Source organism: Vanellus vanellus (assembly GCF_965231255.1).
Source record: "Vanellus vanellus genome assembly, chromosome: 1".
Taxonomy (NCBI): Eukaryota; Metazoa; Chordata; class Aves; order Charadriiformes; family Charadriidae; genus Vanellus; species Vanellus vanellus.
In genome coordinates this window covers 161,972,261-161,992,465 of record NC_138905.1, presented here as the reverse complement: position 1 = coordinate 161,992,465, position 20,205 = coordinate 161,972,261, and the positions used below count along the sequence as shown (strand labels likewise).

Below are 20,205 nucleotides of genomic sequence, written 5' to 3'. Positions count from 1 at the left end.
CCTTGTGAGGTTCCTTGGGGCACTGACTGTGTCCTGCTGTTTGTTTGTGTAGTGTGTAGCGTATTCTGGATGCTGTTGCAGTAGAAATGTTATCAACAAAATAATACAGGAAGAAAAAGTCTCTCGTTCTATATTGTCTGCATACTTTTACACGTATGTGTCTTGATTTGTCCATTCTTTAGGATGCTTGCTTCATTCATGGTTCACAAAGGCTCTAGTTAAATATAAGATATTGATTGAAGGGATAGATAATTCATTTATACCTTTGTTATTGAGTATTACAATTTTCACCCGTTTCTTTTTCCTTTGATTCAACTGCGAAAGTGGGATGGGACACAGAATGGCCTCATTATTGTAGGAGTATTTCTCTGTTCCCTGCAATGATTCCAAAAGCTCTTGCACACTTCATCAGTATTATTGTAATTCTTTGGCTGCAGGATATTTGGCAGCTGTTGCACCCCACTGGCAAATCCTATTCAGACTTCACTTCCATTCACCATTGCCATTGGAGAATTGATTTCTCTCTCCTCTGCTCTAACCTTTCCCAATTCATTTTGGATTGTTCAATGTGAAACATTTTAATTTCATATCATACAGCCATTCAGCTCACAATCCTTTTTTAACCTGTCACCAGGGTAACAGCATAGCATGCTTTCTTTAGGCAATCAAGTTTTTATTTCACATGCTTAATGTTGCATTAAATGTTTGCATTTTGTTTAACCCTCTTAAATACTTTGAACTGGGGATATACTTTGCAGGGTAATGAAGTCTCTGATTTCAGTGTCAAATCTTCACAGAAATTGTCTTACTTAAAATAAAAAAACAGGAAATCAGAAGATGAATACAGTAATGAGAAGATTATTAATAAAATCCCAAATGGCTGAATGAGGCAAGCATCTGTAGAATAGCAAAAATATTTTTCTTCTGGAAAAACCTTCCAGAAGCTTATATTGTAATCTTTAGACCTATATTTTAGGATTACTTTTACCTGTAAGTGCTTGTAATCAAATTAATGCAAATATAGGATTAACCATGCAATAACATGACTTTAAGAAGTGAAATGTCTGGCCTATACCTGTCAACCTGCTTTAGACTGCTTGCCAGATCTGTGTGTGGAACTGTAAGCTGAATAGCAATTGATTTATATACATAAATTGTAGAGTTTAGTGGGATGATGCAATTGATTTAAGAAATAGGGAATTTCTAGGTGTCTGTTTTTCCTGTGTGTGCAGACCATCATGGCGTGAACAACAAGCTATATTCATTTTATTGGAAATGAGAATAATAATGAATTTAGGATATGTTACCATAGATGATTACAAAAATAAAATGAAACGGACATTTTCATTACTGAAAAAGCATTGATTTAATATAAATGTGACCTTACAGAAGAAGTCCTGCTTGTCTCGGAAAAGGAATAGGACCAGCTAGGTTCACCCCCACCTATTTAGCTGGAATTTAAAAAATGTCTGTAATAGATGTCCTTAAAATACCCAGAATTTCATATTCTATGTCTATAATTATAATTAGAGGTGTAGTGCTAAAGGCTTTTTATCTGTCATGTTCTATTCTCAATTATGTAGGTATAAAAGATGGGGGGGAAGTATTTAATTTTAACATAAGTGAAACTTAAGCACACGGCATTGCAAATAAACCCAGACTTTGCTCATTTATAATGAAATAAATCCACTATAATGAAAGCACTGATAATACACATTTTAATGCTTTAGCATACTAATTTTACAAAGCTTCTCATTTGCAAAATAGATCATACATATCTATCATTCTTTAAAAGAAACCCTGAAATGCAGAATATCTGCATTACTGTACTAGCTGGAGTGTTTGGGTTTGTGTTTGATACAACTCTTTTTGAGGAGACAGCTGGTTATTATAGATCAGACTCATAGAGTTGACTTTGTTAGAATTTTTCTTTCAATGGCATATAGCTAAAAATACAAGGATAGAAATGCAGTTTCTTCTATTAATTTCCAAGCTTTCTCCCCATTTTCCTTTTTTCCGAAGTTGTACTATAAACTACCAAATATTATTACCTGCCAAAAGAGGTTTGGCAGTGTTTTGTTACTGAATTTTGCCAAAAGGAGCCAAACATATGGTAACAGTTAATTTATTGGTTCTTCTAACCTCAAGGGAACTCTTACAGAGAGCATATTACCTTTTTATCTAACATATTTTAAATAAAAGAGCTGTTGGCTTGAAATGTGATATGCCAGTATAGAAGCTGACCTTCAGTGCGGTTATGCTCAATTCGGTCTTGTTTAAGAGTAAGATTAAAAGTGTAAACATATAAGATTGAGCTAAGGCTTCTTTCTTTTCACTTCTGCATAGTTCTAGTGTGTGTGTGTTTAAGTGAAAATATTGAAGAAACATTTTCATGAGAAAAATGAGTCCTGCCTTTCTCTCAGAAGTCACGGAGACCTCTTTCTTCACTTTCTTGATAAGACATTTCCTGGTATGTGCGTTACCAAGTGATAATAAAAAATAAGCCCAAACATTTTTCATCTCTTTATATGTAAAACCACAGGTCCATTTGTTGCTCTGTGACAAGATTTGCCCAGTTCTAATGGGAGAAGTATTTGAGAGGTAATATTGCTAATTGTACCACTATTCGCTATCGTGGAGTTGAATCTCGTGCCTGAGACTTGCCCAACTCAAAATCCATGATCCGCTATCTGCATTCGGGGTAGCCCTCTTTGTTCCACCTTAGATGCTGTATGTTTTTCTTTGTAACATGGTGGTATTGTGAATCTTAAAAACTACATAGATATGCCGTCATATTTCAGATGGGATACTTGGGATAGATGGTGCCTTAAATCAAAAATATCCTGATTTCTCTTGGCTCATAGTAAGTATTCAAAGTCCTGGATATTTTTGCCTGGATCTGTGTTGAGACTTCTCAGATGGCTTTTCCTTTTGTGATTAGGGATGACTCTTTAATATCTTTCACAGACCATTCTTTAGTGGTTTACTTCTCTGTGTAATTAGATGTGGTGCTTCGAGTTTGTTTTGGCTATGGTTTCCCTTTAACATGTATCTTCAAAGCCCATAGTGTGAGAAAGACTGGGCAGGAAAGGATGGTGCAGGACCTGGTTCTTTTGAAACCAGGGATGTTTATCCATAGACTTAGAAAGGAGATGATGACGGGTCTTTATCCTGTCTGTCTGTGGTGCTTAGTCTTGCTGCAGTTAGTAGTGCAAAGATACAAATAATTTATTTGCCTCTTGAATTCCAAATTTCAAAAGCACCTAAAAAAATCTGGGGTATTTGATTAAGTTTTATCCTTCCTAGGCTTTAAGCTTCTGTCTTTACCCCAGTGTTGTGGTATGTGTTTCTGAGGCTTCTCTGTCTGCCACGGGTGGTGATCTGATACACCTTGGTCACACAGTAAGGATTTTCTCCAGACCCTGCTGCCCTTTTTTCTGCCAGACACTGAAATTTAAAGCAGGTCCTTGTCTGGCTGCACCCAGCCCTTAATATCCTTAGACAAGGGAGATGCCATAAACCAACAGCTTTTCTCTGTTTGTTTCCTTGAACTAGTGAGAATACATCTCTCTGAAATCCTACATTTTCCCCCCACTGCTCTGCAGCAAATCCTTTTTTCTCGTTACTCATATCCTTAGGCAAATCACAACCATTTTAAGATGTTTACTAACATAAAGTCCACCTTACTCCTCTCTTCACTGTGATTTTTCCACTCTTTGATCTCAGACATTGCATTTCTTCCTCTGCTACAGGCTTCCTTTTCCCGAGTCTTAACACCTATTTTAAGTGAACCCTTCAGAGTGAATAGAGTGAATCTCTGTTGTGGTTTCCAAAATTCTGGTAGCCTTATGGCCATTTAAGCTTCAGTCTCCTTACATCGGGCGCTGCAGCAACATTCCACAACTCTCTTCAACTTCCTCCACTTTCAGTCATTCATACGTCTCTTCCCAGAAGCAAGGGGTAGTGAGAACTCATAGCATTTTGCTGTTTCACAGTTTAAAAAAGTTGGATTGCTGTGAGAAATCATTGCGTTTGCAGCGCTTAAAGGATGGAACATAACTCTTGAGAAATGGGGGCAGCTTGTCTCAGACAGGAAGGCCCAGAAGGGGCTGCATTCATTTGCATTTTAAAGAAATTGTTGAATATGGGTGAGGAGACTTTGGGCTTAGAGGGAACATGGCTGTTGTCGTGTATGGATTCCCTCAGCAGGAGCCGGAGAGTACAAAGGAGGGGTTGGGGTTGAAGACAAAGTTGTGAGAACCATTTCTGAACATCTTCCTAAGGTATCCTCTCTCAGCTGCTGTACTACTTCTCAAGGTGTATTTTGAAAATACTTTGGTTTTTCCCTAGCTATTTGTTTGTTTCTTTGCTGGTTATTGGTAGTTTTCCATCTAAAGTTTCAGGAGATACCAGTGGGCATAGTTGCAGACGTTGGATCAAAACCAGTTAGGTAATGTACGTCATGTCATGTTTGTGCAACAGTTTTACTTTACATTTTCTGTTCTAAATGTTTCTGGTTTTCCTGTGTCAGAAAAAATAGTCTTGATATTCTTTTTGAACATCCTCTTGACCACAGACAAGTTGTTGCTCATGGTTGTTTACAGAATAGGAACATTCACAGAAAAATAGTTTTATGTATTAGCTTACTAAGAAAGAACAACAGTAATATCTTTTTAAATAATGTGTAATCATACTAAATAATAATTGGATATGTAAGCAGTCATGTTTAAAGAAAAATGTGTTTTCTAGAGCATATAAAGACATACCTGTATGGCACATGTTATATATATGGGTCATGTTATTTATATATATTGTGTGTGAAAAATGTTTTGTAGTTAGACTATTTTTTTGCTTTGTGAATTACTGAACTACTTTGATTAGTGTTAATTGTCTTGGCGAAAGGCAAGGGAGAAGGAACTTCTAGTTAAGTACATTGTAGAAGTGTGACTACATTCTTCTACTGTTCTTATACCTTGTTTAACTATCTACTGTTGATCATTGAATATTGGACTAGATGGAAATTTGGGCTACCCAGTTATGTTCCTATGCTATATTGATCATGATTCTCCCAAAATAAGCAGAAGAAAATCTAAGATGACTACCCACTTTGTGTTAAACTTTATGTGCAGTTGTGTTACTGACGCTCCTTGGGTCCATCCCACCCACACGGCCTGGCTTCTCTACTTTGACTTCAGTCAGCAGAAAGCTTAGTGGGCAGAAGTCTCTTTTATTAATACGAAGCGTGAGGCACTGGCTGCTACAAACTTTTTGTCCTTCACAGTCAACCCTAGTTTAACTAACTTCTGAAATTCTTGCATTCATACCTGATGCATATAACTAGGTAAGTAGGAAGCCTACACACAATTTTTTCTTAGTGGCTTTCTTCTCTTGACTTGTGAGACCGTAACGTGAACAATGGCAGGTGTCCTATTAAAAAGATGAAAATATACAGAAGGCAATAGATTTATCTTCTTTTGAATACATATGACTTTGTTAAATAACAATTTGAGCCTGGGTGCGTGTGGCCCGTATTCATAGTGCCTAAGTAATGTAATAAATACAGGTAAGCATCACCTAAAGGTAGTTCAGCCTATCTAAGGTCTAACTCATTGTGGAGAGTTACCTTTCTCTTTCCATTAGTTATAAAGGGGAAAGATGGTTAATATCAGGTGGTGAAAGCTCAATGGTATGAACTCTAGATGGAAGCTGAAAGTGCAGTAGAAGATGTATTGAAGGTAACGTGAGTCACTGGAGCTCTGCTATGTGCTATAATTGTCTAGATGTGAAGAATTAGTACTTATTGAAGATATGCATGTTTTATGTTATCTAATATAATTTTTAATGAACTCTTGGGGTTTTTCTCATCTGCTATTTTCTTCTCTTTAACTTAACAGAATTAGTGACATTAATTTGTTCCATAGGTATCTAGTGCAGAAGTCATAGAGAACAAAGCCTTAGAATCTGTGAAACATGCCACATTTTTTACATGTTAGGAAGAGGAAGTAGCTGTCACATTGCCTGTTGGAAACTGGCTTGAGTACCTCTAGCCAAATGCTCTAATCACATTTGTCTGTGGTTTGGTAGATGCATCACTGATATTTGTGCTGTCACCCAGCACTAGATCCTGTGTATGTAGTAAAGAAGCATCTCTTTGAAAAGCTAGCCACTATCTAGAAAAATATATTGTTGCAAATTAATCACTGTCCTTGGCCGGCTTCTGTTTCTTATGCTATGGCTAGGAAGGGAATATCCTTTCCTGGGACTGTGTGCCATTCTGAATGTGCATTCTATGTATTTCCTGAATTAAGTCTCATATAGAGGAGAAATCACAACAGAACAAATATGATCAGTATAGCTGTATTACAAAAGTAGTCTCATTGGCATGAGATGGTTAAGCTCTTGGAGGTACTCTTTTGGTCCTGCTGCAAGCAAGTTTGCAGGAGATGGTAAGCTCTCTGTGGTGGGTGAGCTCTTACAATACTCTGGAACCCTGCTGAAGTCTGGTGTGAGCATCGTGTTTTCAAAGATGCACAAAAAATGAGTAGAATTCAGTTTTAAATAATGACCTCTGGCATATTGCGTATGTGACAGGCTTCAGAGAGACCAAGTCAAATCATTGGCACTACAAAATGTGACAGCAAGAAAATAATTTCATACTTCTAGCAATGTAATCTGGTCAGTTCTGAGGGGACTGACACATCAAAAGGTGACTGTAGTAAGTCCTAGGTGAGAGACCTAAATGAAACTATTAAACATAAGAAAGGTAGCATTCAATACATAGTTCTTAATAATAACCTCAAAAAGATATTTGGAGATGTTCTATAAGAAGATATTTTCAGTTTGGCTCTAAGACAGTTTATTGGGTTGGGTTTTTTTTTTTTGTTAGCTTAATATAATCTGTAATTCTTCATTAGTTTGCACAGTGTGTTCCCTGTGGGCCTTGAAGAAGGCCGATGTTCTCACTCCTAGTACTGTTGCCAAATTTCCTCAGGGGTGGACTTATTCTGATGACATTCCTATTCCCTTGACTGTAGTAGTTGTGTCTCACTCCTGATCTGGTTCTTGGTTTAGTAAGTTGGGCAGGTGCTGATGGGTTTCACTGTACTGGGTCTTCTAAACTTTATTCCTTAAATAAATGCTGCATTTCAGTCAGATGTTACTGCCTTTAATGACGGATATGACAGTCTATGGGTGCAGATGTATGTCTCTGAATATTGAAAGGGTTAATGTGGTTTTGGGGGATTAATCTTGTAAATTACTGACAGTTGGAGAAACAGTGATGTGTTCAAGAAGATACTATTATATAAGAGAATATACACAGCACTGAAATGTCAGGCCAAGATTTCTTCAAAATGGGAGTTTTAAGTTTGATCCTGATAGAGGTATTTTACCCTCTGAACTGGCAGAATGATTTTTCAAATGTGCTGCACTGTGCACTATTCTCATTGCTTTCAGCTGAGAGGAGCTGGCAGGTGCTAAGCACTTCTTAACATAACTAACTCTTCTTTACTGGGGCAACTAAAGAAAGGAGTTTAAGTATCAGGTTTTTGTTTACCTTTTAAACTATGACCCAATATCTAAACTAAATATTGAGCTTATGGTTTTGAGGGAGTGCAATTGCAGAAATTGTCATTAAGATCAAAATGTCTTTATGTGAATAAAAGATTCTTCAGTATTTAATCTAGCAGAGTGTGTACCAGTACTACTGGATTTCTAGTTTGTGACGAGGAGCTGATGCTCTCACTTGTACATGTTTGACTTTTGATTAGTTCTAGTCCAGCGCTGTGTACCGAATGCCCATTCATGGCTGGTGTGTGCTGGGTGCAGTTCTGGAGCCTGACTTCTGTCTTAGTTGCATCAGACAGGAACCTGGTTCCCGTGTCCTCAGACTCTTCTGCAGTGTGATCCAAAGCAGGGTAAGTGCAGATGATTGGGATAATTTGCTTTGGGAACTACTCCTGATCTGAACTAAAACACTGGTGTTCTCACACCTACTGTACATTGTCTTGATTACTTCTGGGTTATCATACTCGCCAGAACTTCTACTGGAAAAGTGGGTGAATAACTGAAATTCTAAATTCTGACAAAAGGGATGGTGGATGAAAACAGCAAATGTGGTTTGAATTCAGGTTTACAGCAGTAGTGGATGAGAAGGGCAAGCCTAACAAGGAGTTTGCCTGGATGCTTCAAAAAATAGAGTATGGAAAGTTGTCTTATGTGTAGATGTAAAACTGAAGGACTATTACCTTATCAAACTTATCAGTAGGTAATCTTTTAATCATTTCGGCTCCATTTTCATATTAGCAGTTTAGAGATTGCTTAGTGCCTATTTTTAACTTAGACGGGAAACCCATAATATTCTAAACTTAATACAAAGTGAAAAGTAGCACATTATGACTGGGCACAGCCATTGTTTGAATGAAGGTGCAGGAAGCAGGCTGCCCGACAAACGGCTACATCCCAATGCCATCGCGTTATATGGAAGGATATAACTGCTACTGGATGATGCTGGCAGAAGTGCTGTAGTCCTACCTACTGCATCACCGTGATTTGTTCTGAAGCTCTCTGAGCATTAAAAGTGAGATAATTATTGTAAGACTATTCCTAAATATTTGCACAATAAACGAATTAATAAGTTTCCTTGTTCAAGGAAATACAGGAGAATTTGTACGGGAAAAGGAGTTTGTCATTTTTCTTTTGTGGAGGGTGTTATTAGTACTAGTAAAAAGTAAACTCGTATTAAAAATAAAGGGTGTTAGGGAGAAACACAGTTGTGAAATTAAATACTTTAATGGAGGAGAAATAACCCAAAATTTTTTGATGGTGAACAGATTTTCAGATTTTTCTCTCTATAATGATTGTCAGCATGCATAAGTCAATATTGTTGACTGATCTGATTAAAAACACCTGCTTGCAAGTAGTTCCTTCTTTGGTAGTTTTGCTGATTTAGGAAAGATGGTTTGAAAGAACAGATCAGAAGCACAGACTTGTAAATTATATGGAAAATAAATGTCTCTTCTCTGTACTTATGAACGTGTGATTTGAAGCTTCCTTCCTTCTCATCTCACAAATGCTTGCGATGAGACAAGGAGCAACATCTCTTATCCAGCATTAATGCTTGTGATGTTTCCTTTTTCCAAGAGAAACCAAATGCTAAAGTAGACCCTGACATGCCATAGGAGAGGAAGTGAGTTTCAGATATCATGTTTTACATTTATTTATTTGTAATTTTCAAGGTATGCTGGCATCTGCTGAAGGACTGGGCAGTCTGACCCTCCTCTGAAACCGAGAGGTCGTGGGCTGTACTTGCAGCTCCCAGGATTGCTTTGTGTTTCATCCAGTTAGTTAAATGCAAAATGCATCAAAATTTCCTGGCGTAGGACCAAATGCCAAAACTCTCTGTCCCAGAGGATGCATCATCAGGCTGCAAAGCTGTATTCTCTGAGTCTGCGTGAATCTCTCATTCCTTTCCACCATCAGTAGGGTTAGGATGGTGAGTCCCCGACTGCCTACCTGGGCCCTGACTCATTCTCTTGAGAGATGGGAGGTAGCCTTGCAGGCTGAGGGAGACTGGTAACCCAGATCTTTAATTCTCTGGGTGTACGTGCTGCAAGCATGAATTTGTTTTAGCAAGACGGGCAACAGCAGCAATCCTGCTTCCTCTTCCTGATAAGTTTAAAGCTGAAAGAGCCATAAAAGACTCCTTAAGGCGATGGAGAGAGCTTTGGCAGAGGAGCCCCCTAGTTCCTGCCCCCCTGCCGGGTTGGTGGGGAAGCCAGCTGCAAAGCAGTCGGGTTAGGGTGGCTCTGTTTGCAGGACCCAAACCCTGCACGCTTGGAGACCTTCAGAGTGGAAGAGGGTGAGTTCAGGTTGTCTGTGGGGTTACTTGCAAGTTAAACAAAGATGAAAGGGGTTGAGCCCACACACTTAGATCTGGGCAGCTAAATTCACCCTAGATTTTTAAGATCTGGCTTTAACTGTTTCTTTATTTAGGCTTGATCTGGGGTTCGCTGATGAAGGTAGTGGAGGTTTTCATTGGGCACTGGATTGCAGGCCTTTAGTCAATGCAGATCCCCCCCCCCAAAGGCTTCTATTAAAGGAAAAGGAAGCATCCAGATGTACGCTGTTTTGAATCAAAGCACAGTGCACTCCATAGCGTCCTTTTAAAGCAGTGCTTTTTATTTTATAGTTTACCTTCCATGTAATTTAGTTTTTTTTCCTGTGGTCACTCTTCAGATAGAATGCCTGGCTATAAATATGCATATTTGTTATTGATCTAAATGCAATATGGAAAAAAATGTAATGTAAAACCATTTTGACATAACCATTGAGTAATTCTTTCAGCCTTTGTCTGATCAGCTGGCACACAGGCTAGAAGAGGTTATTATTTTGTATGACATATGCAGAACTATAATTTACTCTAATGATGGTATATTTTCATACTCTTGGTGAAAGGGATATATGTATACACATGCACACATAAGGCAGACGGAAGGAAAACCCATTTTTATGTAAAAGCGCACGTGATATGTGTAGATGGATCAATCTGAATATATGTAGGAAATGTGTGTGAATAGATGTAGAAAATACTTCAAATTGCTGAATAAAATATTCCCAGATTCTTAGGTTCCTTTCACATAATTTTTAGTTCTTAAAATAGCCCCGTGAAAGTGCTGCTTTTATCTTTTCTGTGCAACGATGAACTTTTATGTTGGAAAGTGTTGAAAGTACTCAGATAGTAAAGCTTAGATTTTTGTTTTGTTTGGCAGTACACTTCTGTTTAGAATTCTTTTAATCTATCCATTCCCTGCTTTTATATTCATCTGATAGTTGAAGGTTCTGCGAAGGATATTTCTTTGTATATGAACTTATTAAACCAATAATGCTCAAAAGTGTGAGGTTTACTTCCCTTTTCCCTTTTTTTTTGCATTGTAAGATAGGCTCTTGTTTGAGTTGTTAAATTTCTATTTGCCTTTCTTGAGTTTTTTTTGGGGGAGGGCGGAGAAAATAAGAAACAATTTATATGGTAGATCTAAAGTTTCATTAAAATTGCTTATGCCCTGTCCCAGGCATTTTAAGTGGGCCATCTGTCTAAACATCTCTCCATTTTTTTCTGATCATTTCCTCGACTTATTCATGAGCCATGGGAGGGCTCCTTTGTAGTCTCCATGTAGCTGGTTCAGTCTACCCCCACTGAATACATCTATGTGCTTGCATAACATATCTTTTCACAGTGCTGGAAATTCTCTGAACTTGGTTCAGATGAATGGCCCACTTTCTGAAGGTCTTTTTTCTCCCCCTGCAAAGATTTGTATGCAGAAACTGACCTTGGTGGCTACAGAATCCAGCACATTATTCTTGATCATTTTACAGGCCACCTGCTGTGAAAGTTATGATGAAGGATTTCTTAATGATTCTTTGACCATTAACATTGTTTTAAGTCAATATTTCACTTTTATTTAACTGCTGAATAGGTAATTGCACAATTGAAAAACAGCTTTACGGAGCGTCATATAATGTGGTTTTCAAACGCTTGTAACCTTTCATAACGGGAGAATTTGTTAGGAGAGTTTGGGATTTCTCTGTGTTTATGTAAAGTATTATGCAGCAGAAATATCAGAACTAAAGAGAATTTGTAAGTTTTTTTCCCCCCAGTGTTAGAATTCACATTTTGAATTGGAAGTAAAAAAAAATAAAAATCTATACTCAATTTCCTGACCCTTTAGGAGCTGGTGACATTTATCATAGCTCATTACATCATCAACAGTAATCGGGAGAGGGGAGTTTATTTGCCACAAACTGCAGAAAATTGTAGTTTTATTGAGTTCCTTCTATCTGATTGGTTGATTACAATCAAAATGGACGGGCCAGGACAGAGTTATTACTTGACTTGCTTTTGTGAATACTGTTTTCTTTCGTTATTTGTTTTTGACTAGACTAGATAATGGTTTAACTAGCGTCTGTTTTCTGTGTGCGCAGTAAGTGTGTGTCGATCTAAAATTTTTAGCAGTTGTCTGTTTTCCTCACTGACAACTTGCAAAGAAAGCGGGAGATATAATTGCTGCATTATTATAAAATATCTCCCTCTCTCTCATGGCAGTTGGGGGTAAAAAGGACAATAATACACTGTGCAGTGTATGAAATAAATTATGGGACCATGACATCATCTGTAGTTGAACAAACAGCAACAGAAGTTGAAAATAAATAAATAAGCAGGCAAACACTGTTGTTGTTCTTCTTGCACTGTTTACACGTTTTTATAACTTCAATGCTTTAGAGTAATGCCTTTATGACTTAGAGCCAGACCATCACCGTACTCTTCGTCTGTGCCCTGATTGCTTGTGATACTTCCCTTTCGAAGGCAATATGGAGTAGAGAGGTTCAGAACTCCCCATTGCTGTATGGAAGGAGTTCATAACACCCGTCTCCCACCCACCTCCTGTCGCTGCAGCCACGGTGCTGCCTTTGCTCCCTCCTCTTTCTGTGTAAAACTCCTGGCAAGGGACAACAGCGCACAGCGCTCTGTGGCCCTGCTTCCCATTCACCTGGCACTCACCTTGCTGCCAGACTTGCATTTCTTCCTGCAGCTGGTGGTCTTTAGATAAAGAATGTCATTTCCCAAAACTGGGAGAAGAAAGGGAGGGCATGTTGAACCCTGTGAAAGACATATTGTGTGGATTCTGAATCTGGGGTTGGAGGGCCAGCAACTTAAGGATTTTTTTTGTGTCTTTTATGATGGTGAAAATGACATTATTTTTTTTTCAGTATTTTTTTCTGTAAATAGTCAGATTTCAGTCCAGTATGTAGAATTTTAACTTGCATGTTTTTGAAAATAGCCAGAAGTTTGGGGAGTTTTCCATGAACTAGTGGAAAATATATTCAGAAGTCCAGATGTTTTCCCTTTGGAGGACTTAGAAGAGTTCTCAGCTAAGGAAGCAACCTTGGCCAAGAACAAAGAGATTATTTCTCATGCACTGGGACTTCTCAGACCTTAAAAAAAAAAAAAAAAAAAAAAAAAAAAAAAAACCCAAACAACAAAAAACCACAACCCACCCCCCAGTACCCCCCCCCAAACAAAGCAAAACAACAAAAAAACCCACCAAAAAGCCCTTTCTTAGCCTGATAGAAACTTCTGCATTTCTAAAGTAGTTCACAGACTCGAGCAACTTCCTTTCCATATCCAAGAAACTTGAACTTTGATCCTTACTTTTGGACTTTGTGATCCTTCCTACTATGCCCCCCCCCCCCCCCCCGAATCCCCTCAAAATGGAGTAATCTACAAGATAATTTATTTGAAAGGAATTAGATTTAATGAAGAAAAAGTAGGATTCTCATGAGCCAATGTTAAGTATCTGTCTTAGCCAGTGTAACTGTAGGTTACAGTTACAAAGCCACAGGCGTTTGATTAGCAGAGCTGAAAAATGTCCCTGTGCAAATGGATCTTGCCATTCCAGAAGGGAAATACAACTTGCTGCGTACTTGGTATTAGGTGCAGCTCTGGACCTTGCCCTCCTGACCACCAGTGTTGCAGAGAGAGGAATTATATGCCTGTGTGGCTGTTTGAAACCCAGGCAAAGCAGTGATCATAGTCATGCCTTTCAAGAGGCACGCATCCTGTTTGGAGATACACTTGACAAAGCTCAGCAAGACAGGACCGAACAAAAATAATCCCTGCTGGAGAACAAGACTGTCTTTCCTTTGATGGCCAGCAGCCAGATTCATGAGGTCACTTCCAGTCAAATGCAATATGAAGCAGAGCCGTGCCAACAAGGTTATGAGGAATCTCATGCCACCAGTGAAGCAGATCTACTAAGCTATGTTTGAGATGAGGTTTTACCTCTTATACAAGAAATATGAAGTTGCTAGAAACCACTAAATCCTGTTGGTTATTGCAGTGGGGTACCATGGACAATTTAGCTGGGCTCTGCCAAAACCCTGCTCCATTCCTCCTTACTGGTGCTCTGGTACCAGGAAGTGCAATGAAAACATCTCTCAGCTTGCTGCCTGCTACCTGTGCAGGAAATTCCGGTTCCTCCTCTTCAGGAACTCCTGTCTGTCACGTTTCCTATCAGCCAGTCTAAATGTTTTGGTGACATACAGGAATTTGAAGACGAGGTGCTGAGAAATGTCATTGCACCCAATGACAGCCTTAGATATTTCCTCAGATTTTTGTTTTGACAATTGTGGCTGTATATTAAATGCGAAAGGTGACACTTGGCATCATTAGTATGGGAACAGGTTATTTTCAATATCTGTTTTCATGAACTTTGTGGGTAGTGATAGTTAGAGGTGAGCTAAGATGTTAGGCAAAATCTGGTGCAGGCCTTACTTGGCCTGGATCCAGCAATAACTAATGATAAATATGCATCTATTTGTCTAGCTAATATACTTAGTGTTTCCATTTTCCCTTTTCAGGCACGTTGCAAGGCACTATTTTTGGAAACTCCTTGCCTGATTAGATACCTGAACTTGTACTTGCTTGGATTATAGCTGTCTAAAAAAAACAACCTTCTTAAAGTAATTGCCGAAATCCGTGTGTCATCCTTGGCTTAGGCAGACAGTTTCTCTGCCTCTGGAGGCCTCACAGGTGCTTCTTCCCGGTTGATTCCACAGGAAACCTCAGCACTCCCTTTGGGGAGTTGTGGTTCACTGGGCATCCACCTCCTCAGGAGGATGAATGTGGCACAACACAGAAAGGCATGTTTCCAAGTTTTAAGACTCTGAAGGCTGCAGTAAAATGGTATAGTAAGCTCTGTAACATACAATAGATGAACATTATAGCAGAAATTTATCCTGAAGAGACCTGAAGGTTATGAACTTATTATCTCTATAGATTTCTTACAGACAATCTAAACACATGGAAGAAAAGCTATACCAAAATAATGTGTCTTTGTTTAAATGGAGTTTAAATGCCACCTCATACCTTTTCTTTAGGCTACGTGGTGCTTGCCCATGCTAATGTATGGCAACTGCTCATCAGAAAAGTTATAGCATACCTTTGGACACCAGTTGTTACAACAAAGTGGAAGAGACTTGAGAAGTTAGGATGAGGAAACTGAAATCAAATAAACATTTAAATAAAATAGCTGAAAATTACTTGTTTCACTTTGAACTTCCAAGAATGGGGTCTCAGGTCTCATTCCTTTGCTGTCAGGTGTGCTGCTTTAAGCTGAAGTTGAAAAGATTCAGGTTTCTCGTACTGCCTGATAACTGGTGCAGCCACAGAATGCTGCAGGAATAGGTATAATCCTGCATGTGGGCTGTGATGATATATCATTATTTTTTCAGTCTGCTTGAAGGACTCTCTGGATGAGATACTCCAAAATGTATATTAATTAGAATTACTTGTATTACTTGTTTGGCTGAATCTTTTGTGTGTAATTGACCTTTAATTAAGGTTTACTGAGAATGAGATGACAGAAATAGTGATTATATTTTGCCCTTACAAAGAATGCTTCAGCTATCACTGTTGCTATTCTCCTGCCAACCCACTTTCTCATCTGCTTTTCATCCTGTTTGAGCTAATTCTGCAGCAATCACTGGCTGTATTCAAGAGCCTCCTATAACTTTATCAGTGTACCCAGTGTGTCAAGGCAAATCTAGAAAGAAAGCAGAGTGTATTTTCTCCTTATATGCCATTTGACAGTAAAATATATTTAGGTTTTTTTTTTTTCAAGTATGCTCTCCAACTGTGTCCATAGATTAATGATATTTTATATCCTTCATGACCATCCTGTGAGGCAAGTGCTTCTGGTTAAAATGGGAGAAGCATGAAATCTCTGTTAAAAAATCTTCTTCTGTCTGTTTCTTTTTTAGAATTCCTATTGCTAAATCAAAGAGAAGTAGCTGGGAGCTCTCTGTGCGTCTAGGAGATGGAATTTACCCAGTTGCAGTTTCAAAGGATGGCACATCATTTTTTGTAAGTTCTGCTCATTTTCTAAGAAATTCAATGTATTGAGTCAATGTATATTATCCTTGACACCTACTACCATTTTCTATCTGTTCAGTGACCAAACATAGATAGATTTTTGTTTTGTCTTTTGTAGGCATTGCTGTGAATTGCAAAACAAGACACTCTTATGTTAATTAAATAATGCTAGTGTACAAAGATTTTTCTCTGCTCAAGCCTGTGGAACATTTTTGTATCTACTTGTTTATTAAATTAGTTTTCTAATTAATAACGCTGTTTAGTGTTTTGTTTAGGAGTAAGGTCCTGTGCTCCATTGTAGATATATGAAAGGAAGAAAATAAGTGCAATGTCAACAAAAATCACATTGGCTTAAGTTAGTGATTAAAAAAACAAATCAAAGGACTAAGGAAGTTGAGTGAGTAGTAATACTGGAATGGAATTATTCAGCACCTCAGTATTAAAATTATGTGGTCATAGTAAAATGTGGTCATAGTTTCAAGATGTTTCTAGGTTACTTCAGATGCAATGTGTACAAATTATTTTTTATAGATAATTCTAAGATAATTACATGAGCGTGTACATAATGTCAGCATGAAAGGCAGACCATGACAGTAGAAGAATGGTAATGCTGTGTTCAGTAGTTCAGCTGTTCATCAGAATAAAGCCAAGACACAAGCTGGTTGAACTGGTGTATGGACAAGGTAGATTTATAGAGAGAACTACTTTTTAAGTCTGTTAATGGTAATTCCACAACCAAACCGAGAATTTATTTTGAAAATAGACGACTGACTTGCATAGTATCTGCTGACTTTTAGGCAAAAGTTTTCAAAAGAGTCTACAGAAGACAGTTATTCTTAGAATCATTGAAAAGTGGGACTATGAGGAATCCTAGATGTTCTCTAGTTTACTTCTGATGACTGTTTATTCTTATAGAATCACAGAACCATTTAGGTTAGAAAAGACCCTCAAGATCATCCAAACCAACTGTAAACCTAACACTGCCAAGTCCACCACTAAACCATGTCCCTAAGCACTGTGTCTACACATCTTTTAAATACCTCCAGGGATGGTGACTCAAGCAGCCTGTTCCAATGCTTGATAATCCTTTTGGTGAAGAATTTTTTCCTCATATCCAATCTAAACCTCTCCTGGCACAACTTGAGGTCATTTCCTCTTGTTCTATCACCTGTTACTTGGGAGAAGAGACTGACCCCCCACCTCACTACAACCTCCTTTCAGGTAGTTGTAGAGAGCGATAAGGTCTCCCCTCAGCCTCCTTTCCTCCAGGCTAATCAACCCCAGTTCCCTCAGCCGCTCCTCATAAGACTTCTGCTTGAGACCTTCACCAACTTCATTGCTCTTCTTTGGACGTGCTCCAGAACTTCAATGTCTTTCTTGTAGTGAGGGGCCCAAAACTGAACACAGTATTTGAGGTGGAGCCTCACCAGTACTGAGTACAGGGTGACTTCTTGCATGTCTTCATTTAAGACACTTCTGCAACTTCTGCCCCATGACTTTTTTTTATAGTAATGATGTTTGCACCTATGTTGCATTCAGAATCATGAGATTCCTTTGAAAAAGGACATTTAAATTAATATTTCATATAATGAAAACATTGTCTTGATGATTCACTTCTGCTTTGCTCTACTGAAATTTCAATGTAAAAGATGTTATTTTCAGCTGAAACTGGTCATGTTTTTAGGTGGTTATTTTCATTTATGTGAATTGAGGTAATGAAAACCTAGAATTTCTTTTTCAATCTTTTTGTTGGCCTAACCGGGGCAAGAAGATGCCTAACCAATATTGTTTTTAGTATTACCTTTACCTCCGTCACACTGTATTTCCCATATACACATGATGAACGTGAGAATATGAATAGAGAGCAGAGATACTTTCTGTTCCACATGCGTCATAGGTGCACTGTAAAAAGGATATGGAGGAGATCATTCATTGTGCTCAGCACCTTTAAAAGTTTTCTCTTTTAAGTGTACTAGTTCAAGTGTGAAAGGATGTGTTCATTTTGGTTGTAGTGTTTCTTTCAGAAAGAATTCCAGGAGGTCTCGAACAACTGTTTCCTCAGTACCTAATACATGGCGTTGCACGGTGGCTGGGACACTCACCCCACTTGTGGAATGGTGCTTCAAAAGCGAAGGCCATGTCTGCATGCAGCTTTTTACTGAATTAAATTTATATAACGGCCCTAAAAGGCATCCTGTGAACTTGGACAAAACCCATTGCTCAAACAACAAAACATCTCTGCCAGATTTCAGCCCAATTTAGAGTTGGACTGGCACTGGTTTGTGTGACAGAGAGAGCCCTTCCCAGGAGCGGTGGTTGCCCCCAGCCTTCCCACCTTTTTGTTGACAGCGGTCAGCCTGGACCTGCCTGCTGCTGTGAGGGAGACACGGGGTGGCTGCTGGTCGCTGTGGGTGTTGCATAGGCCCTTTCCGCTGTCAGCTCAGAAATCTAATTCCCGTAGCCAGACCTCCCTAAACTAGTAGTTTGGTTCAGCACAGCTAATTACACAGGCATGCATCTGTGTGCGCGCATTTAGTTATCTAGGCTGTCGCTTATACTTGCTTATTAAATTCAATAAAGATATATCTTTCAGTCAGCCAGAGGAAAGTTTACAGACAGAGGAGGCCTAAGCATCCTTTTATACTTTTGTGTCTATCGATTGTGAAGGCAACTGAACATACAAGCTTGTATATGGGTCAGTCCTGGATTCCGCTTGCAGCTGAGCAGCTGCATTGTAAACTGCAGTGTGTATCTGCAGGAGGTATGGACTCCGAGAAAGGATGCTGAAGATGTAATACTATTGCTGCTGGTATATCATTTCAACGTACACAAAATCATTCCTACCTATACCACGGTCCAAACCCCTCTCTTGCTTTAAATGAGGCTGTTAAACAGTTCTGGTGTCTTGCAGCGGTACGAGCATTACAGCTGTTGTAAGCCCAGTTTAACAAGGCATACGTGGAGTCTAATTTCTAGTCCTTCAGTTTGTTATTCAAACACCTCTGACATAATCAAGTGGTTGGTCAAGCATTAATGAACTAGGCACGAATAAGTAGTTAAGCATGACCTTATTTTTGTTTGGTTTTGTAAATTCCTTTATCTCTCAAAGTTGTTTGAGCCCCCTTTGCCACTTTTCCTTAGCGGGGAAGGCGCTGAGGGATAGCAGCAAGAGTCCCGTCAGGGTGGGAAGGGGAGCAACAGACCCGCGGAGGTTCCTTGCATCCCTGCAGCATGCTACTGTTGTTACCTCTCACTGCTAGGTGAGGAGAGAGGAGCACCCCTGGGGAGCTGAGCACCCCACAGCATCATGGTGAAGGGATACATGAGCAACAGGGAGGAAGTAGGGGTGCCAGGTAGGACAGGCTGCATACCCTAAAAGTTGGGCCAGAGGGATTGAGGACAAATTTTTGCATTCTGATTCTACCCTAACCAAGCCTGTATACTTCTGCAGAGATAATTCCTTATTTACTTGTATTTGGAAAATTCCTTAGTTGGTGAAATAACTCATAGTAGGTGGATTTCACTGTGACCAGAGGTCCGTCTCATTTAAACCTTAAGGTATACTGTATTAAAATTAACTCCTGAGCTTGGGTTTGTTTAAAAAAAAAAAAGTAACTGTTTTTGAATACCAGGGTTGTTTAGATTGTTTACAGTTACACTTATTTTTCATTGTTACTGGATAAATAGCAGAGGGCATGTTATTCTTTATTAATAATTTTCTTTTTGCTGGGGTTCTTGTGTGATTGTGCTGCAGACAAGAGAATATACTCTATACAGCGCAATCTAAAATCTGAATTATTATTCAAAGCTTTACAATGGAAAAACAATTGTCTTAAAACTTCAAAGAAGAAAAGTCAAAGACTAGGAATGAGGAATCTTGTTTCTGATCAGGAGGTATAACATACCATCAGAAAAAATGGGGAAATTCAAAGCCTTCTTTATTAAAACTTTGCTGTCAGAAACACAAGCCTCACTTTTTGAACTCCTGCATTTACTTTTTGCTATTAAATTGGTGTGACACGGGCTCCTGACTTTGTGGGTTGTGTCCCCTTGTGGCTTGTGACAAAGATAGCTGAATCTGTGGTGCAGTTAGATAGCCCAGTGGGAGGGCCACCTTCACATTCCCCTTCAGAAGTTTGCTCCCGCGGCAAACAGTGCATTGCAGCAGCAGCGTTCGCATCCTGATTTACTTTGTTTACCACTGGGACTCTTCCAACACTGACTCCTTTCTTTTTTCCTTAACTCTTCTACTCTCGCCAGCCGAAACCTCAGCACCT

At 38.9% G+C, this 20,205-nt stretch overlaps 1 protein-coding gene across 1 annotated transcript in view; it reads left to right on the top strand.

Moving 5' to 3' along the window:
• The window catches only part of PCCA (propionyl-CoA carboxylase subunit alpha), a 296,132-nt gene that overhangs the window by 163,347 nt on the left and 112,580 nt on the right, over positions 1–20,205 (top strand). Inside the window, exon 19 of the mRNA XM_082498677.1 lies at positions 15,817–15,919. Coding sequence (XP_082354803.1) covers positions 15,817–15,919 — 103 coding nt within the window. The remainder of the gene's footprint in view (positions 1–15,816; positions 15,920–20,205) is intronic.